This window comes from Astyanax mexicanus, chromosome 16 (genome assembly GCF_023375975.1).
Source record: "Astyanax mexicanus isolate ESR-SI-001 chromosome 16, AstMex3_surface, whole genome shotgun sequence".
Taxonomy (NCBI): domain Eukaryota; kingdom Metazoa; phylum Chordata; class Actinopteri; order Characiformes; family Acestrorhamphidae; genus Astyanax; species Astyanax mexicanus.
Window position 1 is genome coordinate 20,848,939 of NC_064423.1, and position 24,823 is coordinate 20,873,761.

Here is a 24,823-nt window from a genome sequence, read left to right on the forward strand (position 1 = left end):
TTTTTATGAGATTTTCAAAATAGGATAATTGAGATTTTACATATTTACATATAGAAGCTGTCAGAGGGAATCTTAGTAGATAGACAATTGCTGTTGTCAGAAACCTGTAAGGTATTTTACACTTTTTCTTCGGCTGGAGGTTATGTTTACACCACGTTTTATATAAAAATGCACCATGTAAGGTTGAAGGGTGCTGCTTACTATTTAAAAAAAAATACTGAAATCATTGAAATTAAATGTAAAGGAAACAACAACTTGAGCATCACTTTAAATTTTTCTGTCTGTTTACAAATAAAACAAACTGAAGTTATATAAGAACTAAAAATTCAAATTGAGAATCGCTCAAGATTTTTTTCTTTTACAAAATCACCCAACCTTAATTAATGCTGTATAATGCTGCAATTAAAATACTCTTAATGTCAAATCGCTAACAAGTCAGACATTTTATTTACTAATGTACGAAACACCTACATGTTTTTTTTTTTTCATTTTGTTTGTTTTTGCATTTTATGTACATCGTGCTTTTTATGTTCTTCTCTAGTTGAGAGTGCTGTCTCCTTTAGAGCTCATATTCTGTGTGATTTGAGAAAGCTTTTATAATTATCCACCATGTATCAAGCAAATGCAATAACATCAGTGAGGCAATATATCTAATAATAATATAAAAGATATTAATAGAGTAAGGTTCAATAAAGAGTGGAAATCAGCCTGAAAAGGAGGTTAAAGGTGAGCCATTTGCAATATAAGCTAGTTTGACAGAATAATACGATTAATAATTTGTACAAAAATACCTATGTAAAAATAGTCTGCTGTAACCAAAGTGTAATTTTGACTGCCATGCTAAAATTTAGTCTTTGCTTATTGGCCTTTTCATCCTTTTGTTTTTTAATTGGAATTTCTGTCTTTTCATCACTTTGTTGAAATAGTTCAACATCATTGACGTGACCTTCTGTTGCGTACTGTAGGCTTTGGTGTGCTTTTCTATTAGAAATATTTTATGATCGTGAAACAAGATGTGTAGCAAATGTAACGTAATTAACCTGCTTAATCTATACATTAACTCATATAAATCATATTCGATACTAGCTAGAATAGAACTGGAATGAAAATTAAATAATTTAGACCTGATCACTGTTACAGTTTATTTCAGCATTAAATGTGTATTTAAAGTCATTTTCAGGTAAATCAATATTTTTAGCTTTTATCAGCTTATTTAAAAAAAATGTAATTAACTTTATTGGTATAGTAATGTTGAGGTTTGAGGGTTTTTTTTTTTTTTTTTTTTTTTTAAAGATTTTTTTAGATTTTTTTTTATGTGCTGCTTGGATATCAGTTCTTGCTGTACTTAAACAGGTTATACTATAGTTGGTGTTTTAAAATCTTGAACCTGTCTGTTCAAGATTTTAACAGCACAGGTCTGGTATGTGGCAATGAATGTAAAGAGCATTTTAAGATGCTTGTGCATTTAGTATTATTGTATTCTTTTGTATATTTTACATTTTAAGGTTTACTTTTATAATACAGTTTATACTGTTTTAACGCCCACAACTAATACATAAAGCGTTCATTTCTATAGACCGTTTCCTTACATTTTGTTGGATGGAAAGAAATCCGCTTCTTATTTAGATGAGCTCTCATGCAAATAGTGTTTATATAGCTTTGAGTACGTGGGCAAGGTCAGAGCCACCTGGGTACAGACCTCCACCCTTCAATACCTTCAGCCTGGCACAGTCTGAGTGCCTCAGCCTTTTGTCTTCCTCCGCTTGTACCTTTTCACCCACCATAAAAGAGGTGTGAGGAGGTGGCCCTGAGTCAGAGCCCTGCATTGACATCGCACAGTCTCGCCGCTGACCCTCTCCGCATTGTAAAATAAATCATCGCTGCATTCTTGCTTAAGTGGCTTTTTTAGTGCTTGGGAATCTATTTTCCAACTCCCAGCTCTCCTTGACCCTGGGGTCTTCACAATTTGTGAGCAACCCATGTTTGCTTTATGCGCTTTTCAAAGGGGGTTTTGTAAATATAAAATGTAATAATCTTTCCCTTTTTCTTTTCTCCTGCTCGCTCTTTTTTTCCATGCTCCTCATTCCTCTGCTTTGTTCACTTTCGCGAAGGTGTGACAAGAAACACTGGCAGATTAGGTTTCACCCCTCCCAACACAGCAAAGGAAATTCTCCTTTAATAGAAAAATTACACAAAGCTGAGGAGAATGGTCAAAGTTTTAGTTTATGAAGAAAAAAAATCGTAGTAATTATAGAGCGGAAGAAAGAGGCCAAAGGGAAAAGTTCTGTTCTGTCTGCTCTCATTGAAGAAAACCTCTCCACATCTTCAAGAACCATGAAATCTGTTTCAGACATCTGTACACTTGATTTTCCTTCACATGAGGGAAAAAAAAACGGCTAAGATGCTCTGTTGGAAGATTCTTGCTGAATAAAAGAAGCAAGTGAGCTCATCATACTCATAATTGGCAGAGATCAAGTTCAAGTTGACTGATTGCAGCATATATTCTTTTTTTTATATATATATGTTTTTGATCTTTAGATCAGCAGCTTACAGTTTTTTTTCTTATTTTGATATGTAGTGCGTTTGGTATTTGTGGAATGTAAGTTTACATACGCTGTAGGTCTCACATCTCTAAAGTAAAGTGTTGTAGAGATAATGTAACGTAGTACACACATGTTCAAGTAACCTACTTCAGTGTGTGTGTGTGTGCTACATTTAGTTATCTCTATTCACTCTCTCTCTCTTGTTGCACTCGTATGATTAAATTCCCATTAAATTCATTTCATAGACTGCGCTATACACATTGGATGAACTTCTTAACATTGAGGGAGGTTGTTAAGTTCATGCAGTATATTCATTTAAAGCAATCCCTCATTTCCTCTAAATGATTAGCGTTTCCTTGTGGCAGCACGTTAAACCTGGATGAAGCGTTTTACTGTAATCATAAGACAAAAGGGCTCGTTATTGATTTAAGTGAGATTTCCCTCGCTGGTCACCTTATTATTTCCCTTTTTTGATGACCTTGCTTTCTTTCGTCCTCATTCCAAGGATATCAGCAGGTGTTACCATTTGCATCACTTTCATATGGAAATCACATCTAATACATTTTTACATAGAAAGCCTGAATTGCATCACTATAGTAATAATAATAATAATGATAAAAAAAAAACCTTGAGAGCAAGGCAGGCAAACAGCCCATCAGTATAGTAAGTTGAAGCTGTGTCCTCGGCGGCCCAATTGCTGGAAATATGCTTTTTCTACATTGCTTCCCCTGATTTTCTCCTGAAATAAATTGATTTGATTTCCCAATTCCATTCATTAGGGCTACAGTGCACTTTGGACATTTCAAATCATAACTCACTGGAGAAGCAGAAAGAGACAGAGGAAGAGAGAGAGAGAGAATCCAAATCTGACATATTACTGTTGACTGGGGGTTGTCAAAGGTGCTTTGTTCTCTTCATTAGCCCTGTCGACACAGGCAATGGTGTCTATGCAAAACATGCCCATGTGTGTATGTCTGTGTGGCAGCATAATTTATGACGATGCCAGGATCTAATAAAGTCATAAGACATAATGCATATTCACCAGCGTGAGGGGCTGGGCTGTGGCTTGCAGCAGGCTGACTCGGGGAAAATGCTGTGTATTTGTTCTGGGTGGTGACAGCCTCAGTGAGACAAAATCCTGTAGCAGGGAAAGTAATTGTCTTTAGATAGAAGAGGTGCTTTACTTGTTTGAACATAAGACTTAGGAATTTCATGGGATAATAATTGTATTTTATGTATAAATACGTATGTATACAAGCACAAGATAATAAGATAAATGGAGTAAGAAATACAGTCCATCAAGTGGTTTACTCTGTGGGAACATTGCATGATAAATAGACCAACAGAAATGATCCATGATTACTGTAGTGTTTCTTCTTACATTTTTTTTACTTCGTTTTAGGGCTGGGAGGTTAAACTGATTTAATTAATTTTATTAAACAAACTACTGTTTTAATGTGATTTTCAGCATGCGATGATGAAGATTTTACATATTTACATCTAGAACCTACCAGAAGGAATCGCAGTAGATGGACATTTGCTTCTGTCAGAAACCTGTAAAGAACTCTTAAATGGCAGTGATTTTCATATTTTATATATTTATATATTTTATATATTTACTAAAATCAACTAGCAACAGGTATTAGTAGATAAAAAAAAAAAAAAAAAAAAAAATATATATATATATATATATATATATATATATATATATATATATATATATATATATATATATATATATATATATATATATTTATTTATAAATGTGAAAAGGTGAATGCAGTAAATGAGAATAAAACTGTCTCATAGTAGGGGTGGGCGATATGGCCCTAAAATAATATCACGATATTTTATAGTATTTTTGCGATAACGATACTCTTGGCAACATAACAAAACATTAAATAAATAAAAAATATTTCAAGCATATACTATTGCAACAAAATGAAAATAAAATGCTATTATTGCATACAATACGATATGGCACACCACTGAGATATATATATATAAAAAAAAAGAAGAATTTTATCAGATTTGTAACAGAAATCAGTGATCCAGAATGTCATTATACTAATAATGCATTCCAAATATCTCCATATATCCTGGATTAAAGTAAAATAAATGATACTGGGCATATATAATCTGCCTGTATTAGATATATAATGGGAAAATGAAAACCGTGGGAATTTTTCTTTTACTATTTCAGGATATAATACCGTTCACGGTATTCAAAAATGTTTGCGATATTATTGTGTATGATACGATCTGGCACACCCATAATACATTGTTCATGTAATAATACATAATTTGTAATGCAAAACATTTGGAATCAGTGCTGTTGGTGATATTTTTACTGGTACTGCCCGACATTATCAGCCACCTGATATATGAGTCAGGCTCAAGAGCCTTTGCATGTGCTCTTCCATACATCCTCCCTCTTTCTCACACTGTACAAATGCAATCTGTTCTGCAAGGATGGTCCTTTCCTCAAGTGCTTCATTTCTGCAGCTCTTTGGTGTCATGTGACAGATGATGGGTTAAAGTGCTCTCCTTACTTTAGCAGCTCTGCGTGTCACTTTCAGGACCCATTACCTGTGACAAACTGGAATGTTTCAGTCCACTCTCATACTAGTGATGGCTGGAACACAGTGTCTGCTGTGTGGTGTCTGTATTTTTCTTTGAACTGAATGTTATGCTGTGATAATATACAGTACAGATACAGTAGGCAACACTATTAAATATTATTTTTCTCTTACAGATACGCAACACAGTCAGACGATTCAAAGAAAGAAGGAAAGCTCAGAATTTCTCTGTAAGTACACAAGCTTAAAGTATTTCAGAATTATCATTTACTGTGTGTTTAAATTATTATGCATTTAAAAAAGTTAGTTTGGGTGGTAAGAAACGATGCAATGTCATCCATAGATTAACCATTTAATTTATATCTAATGTTTTCTATGGTAAAATAGTGGTTAATATAAAATGTATATTTTTAGTGGAACTATTTTGCCTTTAAACACACCGCTTATATTTTTCATAAAACAGCAATGAACAGCAAATTGTCCATTTATAACATCTTACAAAACCGTAAAATAAAGTCCTTTCAGCTCATTGTCCATTTATGATGTCATAAGAACATTTTATTGTTCACAAGAACACTTCACAGAGAGTTCATGGTCCGCTTATGACATCACAAGAACAGCTCATTGTCTCTTTATGAAATTACAACGACACTCCATTGTTAATTTATAATATTACAAGAACAGCTAATTTTTCACTTATGACATCACAAGAACAATCCATTGTTCATGACATCACACAAACAAACCATTGTCCACCAATGACAACACAAGAACAGCTCATTGTCCACTTATGACATAAGAACAGCTCTATGTCTGTCCACTTTTGACATCGCAAGAGCAATCCATTGTTCATGACATCACAAGAGCAATCCATTGTTCATGACATCACAAAAGCAATCCATTGTTCATGACATCACAAGATCAAATCATTATTCACTTATGACATCAAAACCAGCTTAGAGTCCACTCATGACATCACAAGAACAGCTCATTGTTAGTTTATGATATCCCAAGGACAATCTTACGTCCACTTATGACATCACAAAAAATGGTTAATTGTCCACTTTTGACATTACCGGAAATCCATTGTTCATTTATGACATCAGAAGAACAATAATTCATTGTTATATTATGATATCACAAGAACATTCATTTATGTCAGTGTGGTTCATGAACTGTGGTCATATTCTGTAAACAACAAAATAAGTTTTTTTTGCACATTGATAAAGAATAGAACTGTTTTATGTATTAATATGTGCATATGTAATCATACCTGATCCAGTTAGTCTGTACACGTTTTAAAGTAAGTGTTTAACTAAACTGTAATTTTCCCAGTTTTCTTAACGCAGTTCCTTTTTGCCCAAACGTAATTGCATTAGATTTATTTAGAAATTTATAAAAAATATATTTATTTATTTACTTATTTATGAATCATAGTTCACCTTTCCACTCTGGCCACCTCAATCCTAGGAATGTCAGGCGGCGGCCCAGGGTTACAAGTTTCTAATCCCGCACAAGCTTGTCCCTTGACATTAAACTGTCAGCTCAGTATTTATACGTAGGGCCGCCATTCGTGGAGATCACTTAGCTTCTGCAAAGCGGTTTAAAAGTAGTTAATAGCCCCTGCCCCCCTCACCCTTCCACCCCTCTATGCTTCTCTCTCTCTCACACACGCGCGCACACACACATGCAGTGCTCTCTCCTTCAGCCCCACTCCACCACTGCAACTTGTCCCCTTATGAATGATCATATTAACTCTCCTCCAGGCTTGTCATGGTTTATGGCCTACGGCAGTATGTAGTATGTCCCTCTCAGCCCTGCTGTGCCACCTGGTCATTGAGAGCCGAATGAGACAATTTCTAAAGGTAGATTGATTTTAGACTATGCTCCCCCCCCCTCTTTGCTTTGACCCCCCTGACAGGCCCGACACCGTTAAGTCTGACTCTAGTAAAAAACGACCACGGCCCCAAACGCTAGCGGCAGGTAGTGGCTGATATATATTGTCACGGACCGTATTAGCGGTGGGACCCTTTCGCACTCTCAGGGCAGTTTTCCAATTTTCTAAGTCCACACGACTGAAGTCGACAGCTGTACGCGGTGGATGGCTTTTTAGCTAATGCTGTTTTGCTTCATAAATCTAAGGGCGATATACTGTATCTACCTGAGTGGTTTGGTGCTGGACATGCTGTAGAGTGGGATGAAAACATATACAGTTCTTTATTGGACTGGAGAGTGTGGACAAAGTGTTCCAGTGCAACTAGCGTAGCTTAGTAGATGAAAAGCCACATCAATTCTTTCCAATATAGTGCTATTCTGGGGCCTCTGAAGCACCTGCCTGTGTTGATGAATGTTATACTTCATTAACCTTAAAAATGTAGGACAGTTTATTTATTTACTTTTTTGTTCTTTAAAACCTAAAAAAAAAAAACCTTTCTAAACATCTAATAGAAGCATCATTGTTGAGGTGTAGTTTAGGGTGTAAATAAGGTAGATTGCAGTGTAAAATACTTCAGATAGCAGGACACACTACATGGCTGGACCTAACAATGTCTTTACTTCTTTTAAAAAGTGACATGACTTTTTAGGTGATAATAGACTGACAACAACTTACAACTTACAAATTATTTTTTCAGATTAGTCGATTATTTCTGCAGTGCCCTTTATCGCTGCTTACTGTTTGTACGGCTCCTGTTTTTAGCATTGTCTGTCACTGCAAAACAGTACAAACAGCTAAACATGGTATTTCAATGCTGCTCAAATGTCCAGAACATTTTAATGTGGAAAGTGCTGTTATTTATTGAAGAAATGTGTAATCTGTTGTGATTGGGTACTTTCAGAGACGCAGGCCGAGGTGACTGTACAAGTCAGCCCATTACCCTTCTCCCACTGTGTTTGTCCCCAGTACTTTGTGTAATTATTAATGATTCATTATGAACATTATGACTATGAACATTGAATCATTCATATGACTATGAACATTTGGAGTCAACAGATTCTTATAATCTATATTTATAGATCATATTGACTTATTGTTGCAGCCCTATTGACTAACAATGTAATATAATAACATTACTTTTTTAGAACAGTGATTTAAAGATCCATTGTTTTTTCCAGCTCATTGTCTCCTAATGTCGTTACACATCACAAGAACAAATGTTTGTCCTTTATGTAAAATGGTAACTTAGCAGGAAGAAAAAAAAACTTTTTAACCTTTAGTGAAGATCAATGAAAAAATATTTCATTCCAAGCCATTTTGGAGCTTTTTTGTTTTTCCATTTTACAAGACATTTATTATTTGTCTTTTAACAACAGATTTTAATACAATGCAAGAACAAGAACAATAGAGATCCAAGTGTTTCTGTGACAGCAACAGTGTTTCTTTTATTATTTTGTCAATTTAAGTAAAACCGTTAACTGGGTTAGTTAATTGAGGCAGTTAAAGCAAAATTGATCAAATTTGTTTTATTATATATAAAATTTTAGGATTCAGTTCTAATACTGTCAGCTGAATGAACTAATCCTATTTCAGTTTAAAGGCTACTGAACGTTTGACCTCCTGGATAAGTGTGATTTTCTCATGCCTAATATCATTTTTATGTTGGCCTGACCACTGTCACTAGAGTGTCTGCTGTCTGCTGACCTGAATGACCTCACACTTGTACACACTGTGGCAGATTGCTTGGAGGAATAAAGCTGTCAGTTGTACTGGCCAAATAAAAAACGACCCCCCTTTCAATACTTGCTGGGTCTGGGTCGGTGACAACCCAGAAATATAGATATAAATTGGAAGCAGATTAGTTTTTTGATCCTAATTCAAGTTTTGACAAGATATAGGATAGATAAGAGCTAGAGTGCATGCTGCATATATGTGCATTTCCAACAGAGTGAAAAAGAGTAAACATACAGTACATGAGTTCTGAGGCCTGTGACAAAAATTTATGATGTCGGATGTTTGTAGGTGTGAGATTATATTCTTACACTTGTACCAGAAAGTGTGAAAGAGGTTTTAGCTTGAATTAAGTTAAGGGATGTCCCAGACTTGATGATTTTGTCTGACTTTCACTAATTTATTGTTTAGGGTTCCGCTTAGGTCCACTTCGTTGTTTTGCGAACTGTGAATTGCATAATGTGCTTTCAATAATTTTCAGAAGCTGCCAGTACATAAAACAATCTTTAAAGTCCAGAATTTCACAGGAGTAAATGCATATATTTAAGGGTTTAATGCTACAACAGACCCAATCAGAATTCCTCCATCAGTGAGGGGTGGGATATTGTAGAGTCAAACCTAGAGGCAGAACCAATCAGAATCTCTGTATCAGGCGAGTAGTGGGACATTGTAAAGTCAAAGCTAAATGCAGAACCAATCAGAATCTCTGTATCAGCGAGGGGTGGAACATCGCAGAGTGAAAGCTAGACGCAGAACCAATCAGAATCTCTTTATCAGCATAGGGGTGGGACATCGTAGAGTCAAAACTAGAGGCAGAACCATTCGGAATCTCTGTATCAGTAAAGGTTGGGACATCATAGAGTCAAACCTAGACGCATGACCAATTAGAATCTCTGTATCAGCGAGGGGTGGGACATCGTAGAGTCAAAGCTAAATGCAGAACCAATCAGAGTCTTTGTACCAGCAGAGGGTGGGACATTATAGAGTCAAAGCTAGAGGTAGAACCAATCAGAATCTGTATTTAGGTGAGTGGATCAACACTCAGAGATAGAACCAATCTTCGTTGTAGAATGGACGAAACCATGAGGTTTTCTTTAGCAGTGTTATGTCAGATGGGGTAGTGGATAACACCACATGTTGCATTACACAAAAATGTAAAAATGGTACACACAGAGTAATGCATTGATTTGCGTCAGTCTTGAGGCTCATTTTTTAAATCAATGATAAATACAGATACAGACGAAGCTTTTATCCATATTTTTAGCCATTATTTTGTTGTGTTGGATACAATAGAACAGTACTCTTAGGGTAAATGGCAGTTTATTGAGGTATTGTCTACATTGCCCACATGATTTCTGTCATTTGTGCTGCTAACCCTTTTGCTTTTCTGACTGTTTTCAAATTAAGTTCACTTAATGCAAGCTTCATTTGTAGTTGGAGCAGAAAGGCTGTGTTTGACACAGTTCTAATGAAGTGTCCCTGTGCTATTTCCCTTAGAACTGTGGCAGCTCCAGACCATCCAGCTCCGTCCACAGCTCTCGGCCAGGCAGCTCCCCTGTGCCCGGCTCTCTGGGTGGGCTTGGGGTCGATGCCAATCATCCAGGAAGCTTCTCCACAGCCAGCGACAGCACCAGCTTGAGCTACAGCCACGAGAGTAAGTGCACGGCTCTTACGTTCGCCTTTTAGGCTGCCAGAGTTTGGAGTGCTTTTTCAGTAACTGTGCAGTTAGGAACCTCTAAATGCCCTGCGTAGCATTTACACTCATTTTAATGTGCATGTGTGTCCATGTGTGTGCGTGTGGTTGGGAAAGTGTGTATATAAAGCAGAGATTCTGTAGAAATCTGTGCTGCATTATGAGCTGAGGAAAGCCTAGCGACTGGTGGAGGGGTGGTGAACTTCAGAATGACAGCTATGTTTTAGACTGTAACATTCTCCAGACCCAGCAGACTGCAGGGCTCCACTCGCCTTTTCTGACCTCAACATTATTGGGTTGCATCACAGTAATTGGCAAGGGGCTACATGCCAGTTCTTGAAAGAACTGAATGACAGAGCTTTTGACAGCAGGGGCACTGACGAAGAATAACATTGTTGATTTTTATTAAATATATTATTTTCGGTTGAAAAATGGATTTCAGTTAAATTTATTTAGTACATTTTTCCCAAAGTTTCATTACGTCAGCATATTAACTGATTGAGGTGTGCATTTCTTTGCACATTATGAGAATATAGTTTTATAAATATTATTGAAGCAGCCCTTCTTGTTGAAAACATTTACATTTTTAATCAAGGTAGAATGGTCTTTTATATGAAATCAGTAACTTATACTTCACACCAGTTTGGAAGACTTTTAGAAGACAAAAAAAAATAAGGGGATTAAGTGACTTTTACTTTTTCTACAATTTTTTAAAAGGATTATTCCATTAATTTCAGCCAAATTTCAGTTTCATTCACAATATAGTTTTAATATATAGTTTAACTGCCATACCAGTTTTCTACAAGGGCTTTTTCATGCGTGATCTGTTGGAGCACATATTCATTCAAACCATTTCCAATAAATGTTACTTTTCGGTGCTCATATTTTTAAACATTGGTGTCGAGATTCATTTTTTTCTTTTTCACTATTTTTCTTGGCTACAAGCACTCAAGTGGTGAAGAACTGCACTTTATAGAGACATTTCACTTTACAGGAACACCTGCAAACAAGGAGCCGTTCTCATAAGAGAAAGCTTTTAAACATGTGTTTTTGCCAAATGTGCCAAACTCTCAGAACAATTACTCCAAGGTCCAGAAAATGCCCTAATGTTATATAGGAATCTAAAGGTGACGATCTACATTAGATTTGGAATTCTACAGCTTATCAGCTTAGTCCAGTAAAATGTTTGAAATTACTTATTTTTGTCTTAATTTATTAAACTATTTTAAAATATTTTTTATATTTTGTCCTAATTATCCTATTGTCCTAATCATGTCTCAAAACCATAACAAAATAATAATAAAAAAATTAATCCGGTAAATTGTGGTGACAATTTGAAATTGTGACATTAAATTGTTTATCAATTAATCGTATAAAATGTAATAAAATGTGTTCGTTGTCGCATTAAGAGATTTCTGTTTCTGCAGCTACAGTAATGTTACAGTATTTAAGTAAGCTACTTATTTACACTGATTGACAGAGCATATACGGAATGTTACATTTTCTTTAATTGAAAGCTCTGATGATTCAAACTGCCTTACCCATTGTCACGCTGGCCCTTTTTTAACCTCACTCACAAGGTAGCACCTTACAATTTAGGAAACTCTGGGAAAAAAAATGAGACCACTTAAAGATGAGTTTCTTTGATTTTACCAAATTGAAAACCTCTGGAATAAAATCAAGAGGAGGGTGGATGATCACAAACCATCAAAACAAATGGAACTGCTTGAATTTTTGCGCCAGGAGTGGCATACAGTTATCCAAAAGCAGTGTGTAAGACTGGTGGAGGAGAACATGCCAAGATGCATGAAAACTGTGATTAAAATCCAGAGTTATTCCACCATTTCTTTACATTATTTAAGGTCTGACAGCTCTGCATCTTTTTTGTTACTTCAGCCATTTCTCATTTTCTGCAAATAAATACTATATATATATATATATATATATATATATATATATATATATATATATATATATATATATATATATATATATATATATATATATATATAGTTGCAATAATACTATTGTTAAATCTAAAGGCAAACACATAAATCATCTTTATATATCCATCATTACTGTGTTATCTCTCTAATAGCTAATAAAGCTGGACACTGCAAATTTAAGATGAGTAGAACAAGTGAAAACGCCCGCGACATATTGATTGGCTGCTTGATATAACCCACCCTATTACTCTAGGTGTGTGTGTGTTTCTTTAGTGTTACACTAATGGGAATGCAAATAGATGGATTTTTTTCCTTTGTGTAGACTGGATACATATGCAGGGGGGGGCTGTCCTGCACAGGAGCTCTGCAACTAATCATGCTGACGAGGCTTCCACACTGGGGCAATAATCCCATGCAACGCAGGCCATGATTAAATATTTGTTTTTAAAGCTGAGCAATTTTTTAAAGGCAAACAGACATCAGAGGAGCTAGCGTACTGAATGAGGAGCTGTGCTTATGAATGTCTATTGAAAGCCAATGAAGGACACGAGGACTGCATGAAGCAGGCAGCATTGAGAAGTACAGATTGTTCTCGGCTATGTATATGGCTGTTTTTTTATTTTTTATTTATACTCATACTGATTATCACAGTCCATATCGTATCTTTGGTGGTTAAGGTCAAATAATTCATCATGCAAACATAATCAAGAGATCTTTGCTTGTCGAATGAGGTTCTGATCAGTTATTGCATTTAATTCTGAATAAGACATTTAGTACAACACGCCATATGGGACACTGTATTGATCGCAAAGAAAGAGGGTAAGGACAAGTGGCATTTCAGCTGTAAAAAGGAAGAGAAAAAAAGCAGTTTTGGTACAGAAACACTAAAGGAATGAAAAGGGGATTTTCCTCTAATATCAGTTGTACTCGTGTACTGTGAATAAGACTGAAGGTTAAAGATGATGGTTCTAAAGAAGCAGGTCTATACTAATATATCTATACAATATCCAACATGCTGTCAATGTTCTTTTTCAGCTCTTTAATTCTATGGACTTTTGCCCTTTTAAACAGACCTCTTTACCCTTAGAACATCTTTATTGAACTGCTCACATTAACTTGTCCTTTAACTTTAACAGTAAGACTGGCTGTAGTTGGTTGGTAAAACTGATTTATCTTTTAAAATGGAGTCTTTGATTCGTATTTATTCGGCTCGTTACCTTAAACCAGTCCTTAGAAATTGCATTTATCAGAAGTTTTAAAAGAAATACGAGAATTGCGTAATATAATGTAAAGGTTTTTTACACAAAGTTTTATGACAGAAAACACCAATTAAATATGTGTATCTCAACTTTCAGATAATACTAGTACTATTTTAAGTTCGAAATGTTGTGTGATTAGTTTTATTCTGAAGTGATTGACATGTCCTCCGCCCATTGCTTACGCCTATTGGTTCTCCGGCCTGCACTAGTGGATTTCTGACCATTGTTGTTCAAACAATGCAACTGCATTATATTTTATAGTAACAGAACGTGAAATTGTCTGTTCCTGCGATGCACATGGTCACACTTTTCAATCCCAATACATTTTTGCAAACATAGTTTATACTGCATTTTATCATTACTTAAAATTTATTGCAACATTTTGTATGTAATTTTATTTTTTATTTTATTAAATTTTTTTGAGTGAGGTGGACAGTGGACACTGTACTCATGGCAAAGTGGCAAACTGGAGTGAGGCCTGATAGATGGGACATTTCTTTTCTGAAATTCCTCCGGCATTTAACATGCCTTGATCCACAGTGTCTCGTGTGTATCAAGAAAACACCAACAGACAGCGCAGTGGATGAGTATGATAGTGACCATCTGGGTCTGGTTAAAATCGTCCATGTATGCAGACGAGACTCTTTACCTTATCAAACACATTTGTGATAAAGTAGAAGGGTGACTGTAAGCAGGGTTAGATCAACAACATCAGCACCTGGACCTGACGATGGTAATGTTCACATTACCAGTCTAAAGTGACTCAATTATATATATTTTTTTTCTAAATGTGATTTTGTTCAGAGCTGTGTGGACATGTCAAATCTGATCTTTTCAAGTCACTTTAATGTGTGGTTTTAGATTGGATACGTATCCAATTTGTGGATTTGCAACTTTAAAGTAAATGGTCATATTGGATTTTTTTTTGTCAGATTTTTGCGTGTACACATGCACTTAGCCAGTTTTTAACCAGTGCACATGTCTCCCTGTTCACATTACAGATAGATACAGGTCTCTGACATTAATTCATGTGAACCATCAAGATCTGAAAAATCTGAATTGATTAATAAAGCTTGTAATATGAACATAGGCTAATTCTCACAGTATTGCTAGTGGAAATCTTCTTCTAGCCTCACTAGTAGAAGGGTTAAGGCTGTTATAGCAAATCAACTCTCACTAATACACAAGCAACGAGATGTTCAGCTTGCATACATGGATATCCACATACTTTGCAAGAGCACATATACAATAGACTTATCGTTACAAATAGTTTGTTAGAGCACCCTTAGAGACTCATTGTGTTAAGATTAGAGTTTCTGTATTTTATTTGGTTGTCTGCCACACCAATGCTCATAAAACAACAAACTTCAGCTTGTCCAAAGAGCCTGCAATATAAATCTTTTCAACATAACAAAATGTTCCTTTCCCCCCCTATTTGAACAATTTACCTTTATCCTTATTTTTCTTCTCTGTAAGTATAGCCAGATAGGTCCTGGCCTTGGCAGTTGTATCTAAGTAGACTTTATGGCAGCTTTCTGGCATTTGGTAAAAGTGTGGCTCCAAATCAGGTTGTGCTGTTGGGAGTGCTGGACCTGAGCACTTGATTGGAGCTTATTCTTGTAAATACTCAAATAAACAGCAAGCGCTGAGTGTTGTCACTGGAGCAAGTGTTTACATTCCTCTCCCATTTTCTACAGTCTAATGCTGGCCATGTTCTTTCTGTCTATTTCAAATTCTTGGAGAGAAAATGTCTTGGAAAGAAACCATGTTGCAAAACGGTAGGTAGAAGAAAAAATCATAGGTTTAAAAATAAAGCTCCAGATTGTTGGCATTAACAGATTATTTATTGCATCCACTAGCTGGTTTAGACTGACAAATCCCTTGATGCATTGATGCATATTTAATATAAATCACCATACTCCTCACAGACAGTGACTAGAGCGGGGGGATTCAGCCCACAACTCCAATCCCTAGGCGCTACTTCATTTATACTAGACAGTAAACTGTGTATCTCTACTCACCCATCTTAAACCTAGTTGTTAGAAAAGATATTAGCCTCACAACAGTCTTTATGAACCTTTCCAATCCGGCTCCTGTACCACGCAGCAGCACTGAGACAGCTCTTGTCATGTGTCCTCTTTATCTTGTGCTCCTCCTAGATTTAAGTGCTGCATTTGACATAAGTAATCATGACACATCAGTCATATTTTAGCAATTGAAATGACCAACATTTTATTTTCTATATTTCTCAGATTTCACTTTGTTTTCTGTGGCAAACAAAAAGTAAATCTGCCAAAGATCATTATGTTCATTAGGTAGTCCCCCAAGAGTCACTTTTTTTGGTCCTCCTCTTTCAATCATTTACATGTTACCCCTCAGTCAGATCAGTGGCAGTTAGGGTCTTCATTTTCACTGCTGATAAAATACATACGTGATTTGTTTTTAAATTAACCCTAACCAATTTTAAATTACAGATATTAGGTAAGATTTTCACTTTCCATTTTTTTGTGTGATTTTTAATATCACAAATTAGGTCACTGGTTAAAATATTTTTTACAAACATAATTTTGCAAGATTCTGCACCTCAGGTCCATAGTTTCATACTGTCACATTTAGATTTTAAACATTAAACCAGGCTGAAGTGACTTAAATATATATTTTTGCCAGAGTAGTCAGCACCAGTGTTGTGCCACATTTTGACTGGGCACAACAGATTACCCTATATACCGTTTTCTGTCACAGCAACCAACATTGGTAGTGTTATGCTGATTTTCGCCACCTAGCCAGAAACACTAACTCCCTTAAAACAGTTCTAGATTGCAAAGCTCTGGTCTATGCTTTCATATTGTCCTGTACAGATTATTGCAACTTTTTTTTTTTATGGTATCCCCTTGGATTTCACCAGTTTTTGACAGTTTTCAACATAAATCCATGGTTTCTATGCCTTAAATGTATTCTAAAGCCATGTTCACAATTTGTTTATGCACTCCCTCTTTCCATACAAAAAACAATCCACATTGCTCAAATTAAATTTTTTGCTCAGATCAGATTTGGTTAGGATATTGGATTAGGCATGTTCACAGAGCCATGAGAAAATCAGATCTGAGCCACATTAAACAAAACAAAAATCTGATTTTTGTGAACGTAGCTATAGAAAAGCACAAAGCTCCCCAGCAGCTCCCCCAGGCTGGACAGGGTGACCACTCGTGTAAATACAACATTTAAGTAGACTTTTGAAAAGAAATCTGTTCATAACTCACATTGTGGCATGCGTGTGTGGCGGGACAGTGTCAGCGATAACAAATTGGAGAGAAAGTTGAATTTGTTTCCGCTTAGGACGCTGGCTGCTTCATACATATGACTCCAGCTTTTGTAGTAATGGGATCTATGATGGATGACAGCCTCCATTCTTTAGAGATATTTATTTATTTATGAGTCTGTCTATTTATTCAGTCAGATTGCCTATAGCAGGTCTGCCACCAGTGAAGGGTGGGTCACTGCCACCTGAGATGTCCACCATCAAAGTTGCTGAATCTCGCCACCACCCACAACCCCCATTTCCCGGTAGCCAATGCTACTGTTCAACATCAGAGTGGGCCAATATTTTCTCCACCAGCCTTAGGCTAGCAGAAGGGACGGGTGGCAGATTCATGATATGCCCTCTCTGTCTTCTCATCTGTGGGCTTTGGCTTGCTTTGGCCTGCCTCTCCCTTAACTCCCATCTGCTTAATTGTTGACAGATGTCAGCTGAAAGGGCCAGTACTGTATGCCCTTCACATGAAGCCATGTGTTGTATGTATATTTAAGATGAAATTGCCCTTACAATTGTGCCTTAGTTGAAATCTGTTCAAGCAAAGGAGAATTTGGGAAACACTGAAATACATCTGTTTTTTTATGCAAGATTTTTTTAAACATAGTAAGTATTAAAGGAATTATCTGGTGCTTTCAGTCAAATCTCTGGTCCATCTGAACACAGAACAGTAATTGGACTAGGGGTGTAACGATGCCACGCCATTTCTGATACCCATTCCAATACTGCAATCTAGAGAATCTGCAGATGCCGATACCAATCTCATTCCAACTTTTTCCTCTTTCTTTAACTAACCAGTTAATAATACATTTGTCTGAAAGCAGTTTGCTTAACATAGCCATCTAAATGAATTGATGCTCAAATTGTGATATAGTTCCCTAATTTTTGATTGTCAGTTATGCATTCTGGTGTATAGGCTTGAATACATGTTGGCTTGAGTTCCAGAATTTAAGCATTTACCAATAGATTAGACTTATGCATTATATCGTACTGAACTTTTGTTTTTTTATTTGATATTTCCATTGATTTTGGGCAGTATTGGAATGAAACTGATGATACTTATTGTAATGGCACCCCTTAAATTATTGTATGATTTTTATTTTGAGTATTTTATGTAGAAATAAACTAGAAACCCTTTATGATGCAAAATAAACTTTTTAAAACCAAACAGTGGCTTCACTGTTGTTAAATAAATAAAATATTGATAATGCATCTATTGTTATATAAATGTAGGGTACAGTGTTGATAATTTTTTTCCCCTAAATGCTTGTTGGAGTCCATTTCATGATTCTCTCTAAACAGAACCATTATATTTAAAACTTTTAAATACCGTTATCGCTATTGCAAAAAAAAAAAATTGAAGATTCTTCCATTTAATTTTTTTTTTTTTTTTTTTAGGGAAGGTTACTGGCAGTAAGGCAAAATTCGGACCTTGAAATGGAATCTCAACAAATAGGCAACATGCTGCCGTCCAACTTGTGCCTTTCTAAAAACTAATCAGTGTTGAGTTTAAGTAGATGTGGCCCACATGGTGATGACAGGATATGGCAAAGATCACTAAACTGCAGTTTGAACCCAAGCTTAATGTACACAATGTGACACATACATGAATCTTGGTTTGAACTTTAAGGTGTAAAAAGGCCCCTAAGACAAGTAAGGCAATATTTATGTACTTCTCTTTAGTGTCAATGTCCTACTAAAGACAGTTCTAATACCCCTTTGTTTTAATGTCTGTTTTCTATGACAATTTTCCCCAAAGCACTGTTGTTTTTAAGAGTATATTCTTAATATAGAAACCCACATGCTGCTCTTTTAGTTTCTCTCTGTTGTTTCTTTGCGTGAATTGACTGAGTCATTGATCATTATCTTCATTAAATGCGGTGCTCGAGCAGCAGCCAGCTGTGCACCTTTTCCTTTAGGAGCCCACCTCGTGTAAACGCCTGCCGGTCATCGTTTAATCCCAGTCCCGAAGCCAAATCAAGGTCTTTCAATCACTGGGCCGTGTCCCTTTAGGGGTGACCTCCTCTAACTCACCGTGTCACACCCCTGAACCCGGGAGGGCTTCACAGCCCTCGATGGGGACGTGGGCGGTTTAGGGGGGTTAGGGGGTGTCGGGAAGGATTGGCGAGGGGGTAAGGGAAGGGGGGTTAAGCAGGTACCATCAGAGGCAGGGCGTCCAGAGGTGGGGGGCGTTTGACAGCGCTGGAAACCAATGGTGCATCAAGACACTTCTCCCCTAGCGTGGCGACCATAGATCAGAGCAGGGCTGCCGGAGGAGCGGCTGAGGGTGACAGGGGAATAACATCCCTTTCTCTTCAATCGACAGGGCCCATAACTCCTGCATCCCCAGGGATAGATTGAGAAAGGCAATAGCCAGGGGCTGTGAAGCAGGGATGCTTAGGAGAATTGAAAGTTAAAAAAGCAGTGGTGGAATATGTTTTTTTTTTTTCCTTTTTTCCTTTTCTTTTGACTGTCTCTTGTCCTCCTCTTTGAGACAGACTTTACAAAACACTAACACAAAACCTTGCAAATTGGTTGCCACACTTGACCCTGCAGTTGAAAGGATTTTAACTTGACCCTGTGAAGACCAGAATACTGTTCTTATAAATGGATTGAAACTCTCCACACTGAATGTGTGTGCATGTATTCAATTCCACTAGAGAAAGTTTTTTTTTTTTTTTTTTTTTGATGGGATGGTCTTCAAAGATTTAAAGGAGACCCCAAAGGCTGCAGGGATAGCAGATAGTGCTGTGTCAGAATCGGGGCGCTGTCTCCACCTCCATACCAGCCTCTCCACCCCTGAGAGGACAGCTTTTATAGCCTGATCAATTTCCCACTGGCTTATTGAATGTCTTTTAAATGGCCTTTTTATTTTCAATTATAACCCACTGTGTCTCAGCTGCCGCAATGGGCCAACATTTACACTGTGGGATAATTTAAAAGCCCTTAAAAAAATTATGCATTTCGTTCTTTTTATAATCGCCATTCGTAGTTGTAACAATAAAACCCCATAGATTTCTGCGTTAAAGAAGAAGTAGCACGTCAATGAAAAGAAACGAGAAAAAAAAAAAAAAACGAACCAGTAAGTACACATTTGTGGAGTGTGGCACCTTTTTTATCAGAGCCCTCAAGCCCACAGATTTTGAGGTTGGCAGCTACCGTCGGCAGAGGGGGTAAAATTTAAGCGCTCATGGAGATTTATTGGTTATTAAATTTAACTGGCTTTTAGGTATAACCTGGCTGATGAAGGCAAACACAGACAGGACTTTCAAAGACATGAGAGACGAGAGAGGAGAGAGGAGAGAAAGTGCCTGCGGTGATAAGCTTTGGGAAATTGATTCCTGAAGAAAGTTTGTTTGATGCATTTAGGGCTCTTCCTTGTGTCCCTACTGACCCAACCCCTCCCATTATATTCGTCTGTCTGTCTCCCTCTTTCTTTCTCTCTCTCTTTCTCTCACCCCGGACTCACAAAGCAACCTGAAGGTGAAAGAAGTGCTCACCGGAGCTCATTGGAAAGTAGATGTGACAGTAAATTTTTCAGCCCCTCTCTCCTTGTTTCTCTCTCGCTCTCTCCCTTTCTTTCCTCTCTCTCTCTCTCTCTCTCTCTCTCTCTCTCTCTCTCTCTCTCTCTGTTTCCCTTCCTCCTCCTTTCTTTCTTTCTTTCTCTCTCTCTCTCTCTCTCTCTTTTTCTCGCCTGAGATGGGAGATCTTGTTATAGCAGTCAGGATGAGAGGGGGTCAGGGCAGCGAGCCGCCGTGCCTGTTGATGATTGAGGAAAAGAGAAGTAAATTCATTCTGCTCGCGGCACTTTGTCAAGTGCCAGTAGCTTACCGTTGAGAGCCAGTCACCCATCACCGTGTTACGGCCTCAGAGGTCAGCCGTCGCCAATAAATCAGGGAGGGCGTTGCAGCAGACCTGGGCAGAACCGCTGGAGCTATTGCCTGCAGCCCCTCCACCCCCCCCAAACTCCCCCCACCCCCTATTCCTGCCACATATGAAAAAGAAGCACAGTGAAGTGCAGGCCGGAAAGGAAATGGCACTCAGCTCCTCACAACATGTTGCAACCTCATAAAAAAACACCCCACAGTATCAATATCTCTGAAAAGAGAGTGTTGAAGAGATGAAAGTGTGCATTGTGTTTCTGTGCTAATAATTATAACCGTATAGTACTATTTATTAGTACTATTTATTAGTCAGTAGATGCATTAAATTTATCATGGCACTCATTTTGAATGCTGTCACCAACTGTATTTCTAGAATGAACTGGTGATCACACTGATTTAAAGAAGTCCACTTCTTACTGTGTTATTCTCTTTCTCCTTGGTTTGGTGGCAACTGGTTTGGTGCAATGGTGACAGGTGTGACAGGTGTGACAATTGACAGATGCTATTTCAAAGATGTGGTGTTTTAAAGGTGAGAAGACCCTATTAATCTTTATGCGAGCATTCTGTGTAACATGCATCATGATTTGGGGCGTGTCAGTGTGTCTTTGCTATCGCAATGACGGGAAAAGTATGCATTGCTTGTCTTTTATTTTATTAATGATGGGTGTTTTTTAGGGCATAATGTGCAATAAACCAGTCGGCGTGTAACTTGCCTTTTCCTTTAAGAGCCAGGTGCGCTCTGACTTTGCCAGATTTCTGTTTTAACAATGCAGTTACCTGGATGTGTCCAATGTGTCCAATTTACAAGGCCAGTTACCCAACCCACTCATTAGGACTCATTAGGACTCCCTCTATCATTAGTAATGACCCAACACCAGAAGGGTGAAGACTAGATCATGCCTCCTTGGTCACGTGTGAAGTCAGCCACCGCCATTGCAGAGTAGTATCACAGCGCGTTCGGAGGGAACTCGGTTGTGACTCGGTTTCCGATACATCAGCTTACAGGCGCCTTGTGCTGCAGACATCACCCTTTGGAATGATGTAGGGAGAGAGCAAGGCCAATTGTGCTCTCTCAGGGCTCCGGCAGCCGATGGCAAGCTGCATGAATAGGATTCGAACCAGTGATCTCCTGATTAGAGTGGCAGCGCTTAACCCGCTGGACCACCCACAGCCCCCGTGGATGTAATTTCTTTTTTGGTTGGTTAAACACATATTATTTTTTCTTTGGGCTGTGATGTTATCCACTGTGCGATCCAGTGTATGTGCAGGCAAAAGCTAAAACAGCCAGTGAATGTTTGGTTATCAACTCTAAAGCCTTAGTCTGACTGATAATAATAGTTATATATTTTTATTTTTGTCAGGTTTAGTGCATTATATATTGGCTGCTGATGTAGTGGGCACTCTTAATCAGTGGCGTCATTTTCTTTCCTTCCTTTTTTTTCCATTGATTTATACGAATGAGGGGCAATTAAGTAGCCTGTTTGTAGCGTGCTTCCTCATTCCAGCCATATAAAGTACGTAGATCTGCTTTAACAAAGCCCCGGCCTCATAAGTGACAATGGTTTTGATTAGTCCTGATGAACCTCCTCAGAGTATTAATTAAAACAGCAGCAGATGTGCAGGTAGGGAAAAATCATTAGAAAGAGGCCCAGTATGCAGACACGTTTTGTTCTCCCAGCATGCAACATCCATGCATGGCAAATATGACACCTTAGAGAGAACAACCTTATAACTTCATTTTTTTTCATAGAAAAAAAAGGGAAAAGGTGGAAAAATCAGCTACAATGCATGCGCACACAAAAAGAGCCAGCAGGTGTTTTTTTTTTTTTTTTTGAGTCTGCTTTTATTGCTTTTTAAAATGCCTGTGAAAAGACTAAAACCAGAAGGGATTTTAGCCCTGTCTGAATGTGTGTTATTATGTATCTAGCTTGATGTTTTCTATAGTCTTTAATTATTATAGTTGTTCTGTGTTAATAGTCTCAGTAGCTTGTGTGTTAGTGCTGTTAAGCTGTGCATATGACAATAGACTTTTGATTCCTGAATCTTAAATCTAGATAAAATTTGTTTTACCGGACAGGACTTTAGACAGGTTTGTTGTTTTTTGAGGGTTTCATATCTTCCTCAGATTTTTCTTTCTGTCTGTGGAAGTGTAAGCAGTAAAAAGGGCTGTATCTTTGTGTTAGTTTTTTCTGCTCTCTGGATCTTCCTGCTTTTTGGACTGGTTTGGGAGCTGCCGTCACATTTTTTGAAATTTTTAATAAGAGGCAGTCTTCCCGCTGCCACTGGCAAAGAATCCTCCAAAGCAAACAGCCAACAAACGTCAGCTGAAAGGTCTCTTGTTTTTGTAACGGTTGATTGCTATGTTATAAAATGATCAATATCTCATGTGACCATATGCTAACATTTTGCTAGGGAAGGAGGAGAGCGGGTAAGAAAGAGGATCTGCTGCATGAGCTGCTGCTTTCAATATTCTCTCCTATTAGACTGTGATTATCCTGCAGGGCCTGGCTTGTCTCAGCGTGGGAATGAGAGAGGGCAGGCCAAGACAACGTTTTTTCCAAAAAGTAAAAACTTCCTGACCTGTGTTTCTGTCGTATTTTTTTATATCACATTTCTAAATGATAATTTGGGTTAATTCACTTCAATCCAATTCATTCAGAGCATCATATTGCTGTTTCTTACTGTCATCACAGGTGAAGCATGCATAGTATTCTTATAGTAGAGGTCATACAATGGGTTCTTTTGGACAGTGCCATAGAAAAACACTTTTGGTTCCGTTCCATAAGAACTGAGTGTGAAACCTTTACCTTTACATCATGCTATATTTTTTAGACCTTTAAAAGCTTTTTCAAATATCCCTATTTTTTGGAATCAGAGATTGTCATTCTATGGCATTATTTACCACTTATACCACTTGCCACCAACAAACTGCTGTTGTCGGTTCCTGCAAAATAGCAAAGCTTTTAAGGCTAAAGATGTTGTACGTGGATATGGGCATTGCATTAAAAGATGTGCACTTAGCACAGATATTTAGCACACCATGCTGACATAAGCTTTTTAAATTTGAAGTTAAAATATGTACTTTGGGAATAAATATAAAAAAATGTTGAACTAATCAATTCATTTTGTATCAGATTTTTAAAGTAACAATTAAGTTTAACTATTGCAGTGCATTGGAACCAGCTCGTTTTGCCATATTTGGCATGGTAAGGTCTCATTCAGTGCAATATTTGGTGACAAATAGAGAATCATGGTAAATTCTTTCACTCATCAAAACCCACATATTAACCGGATATTGCATTTCGGGACTACCAGAACTACCTTGTGCTATTCCTATTCATTCTGAAGTCTTGTCTATACAGACATCAGTTAAAAAAGGAACAAAACTTGATGTTGGATAAAGACATTTGTGGTAAATTCATCTTGTTAAGGAAAGTCCATTTTCTGTCAGGATTCTTCATCTCATCTTAGTTTGATTAGCCTGTGGAAAAGATTGCGGGTCTGCTTTGCTTGGACACAAACACTCGCTTACCCCCACAGTTGAGCGAGGCCTGCCACTTCAGAGTGATGGACTCCTTGAATTCACTGACCTTTTCACTCCGGACATCCCCTCCTCCCTCCATCTCATCCCTCCTTCTCTCCTCATGTAGATGAGACAGAGAAGGATGAAGATATTTCTGATGGGGGCCCATTTCATGGCAAGACACTAAATGGGTTCTGGCTATTCCGGCCCACCCTGCTCTGGAGAAGATTAATCCTGACACAGGGCACTTTCAGACCATGACGGTTGTCAAAAAGTCCAGGACTTGACAGGACGTGTGTGTCTGTGTGTGTCTGTGTGTGTCTGTGTGTGTCTGTGTGTGTCTGTGTGTGTCTGTGTGTGTCTGTGTGTGTCTGTGTGTGTCTGTGTGTGTCTGTGTGTGTCTGTGTGTGTCTGTGTGT

The 24,823-nt window shown here is 37.5% G+C and overlaps 1 protein-coding gene across 2 annotated transcripts in view; it reads left to right on the plus strand.

The window, feature by feature from the left end:
- The window catches only part of LOC103036603 (adhesion G-protein coupled receptor D2), a 114,972-nt gene that overhangs the window by 65,588 nt on the left and 24,561 nt on the right, over window positions 1-24,823 (plus strand). For both annotated transcript variants that reach the window (XR_007424931.1, XM_015601270.3), the window contains exons 22-23: window positions 5,299-5,352; window positions 10,287-10,443. Coding sequence is in view for 1 of the 2 variants with exons in the window: in XM_015601270.3 (XP_015456756.3) it covers window positions 5,299-5,352; window positions 10,287-10,443 (211 nt within the window). In the remaining variant the exon portion in view is untranslated. The remainder of the gene's footprint in view (window positions 1-5,298; window positions 5,353-10,286; window positions 10,444-24,823) is intronic.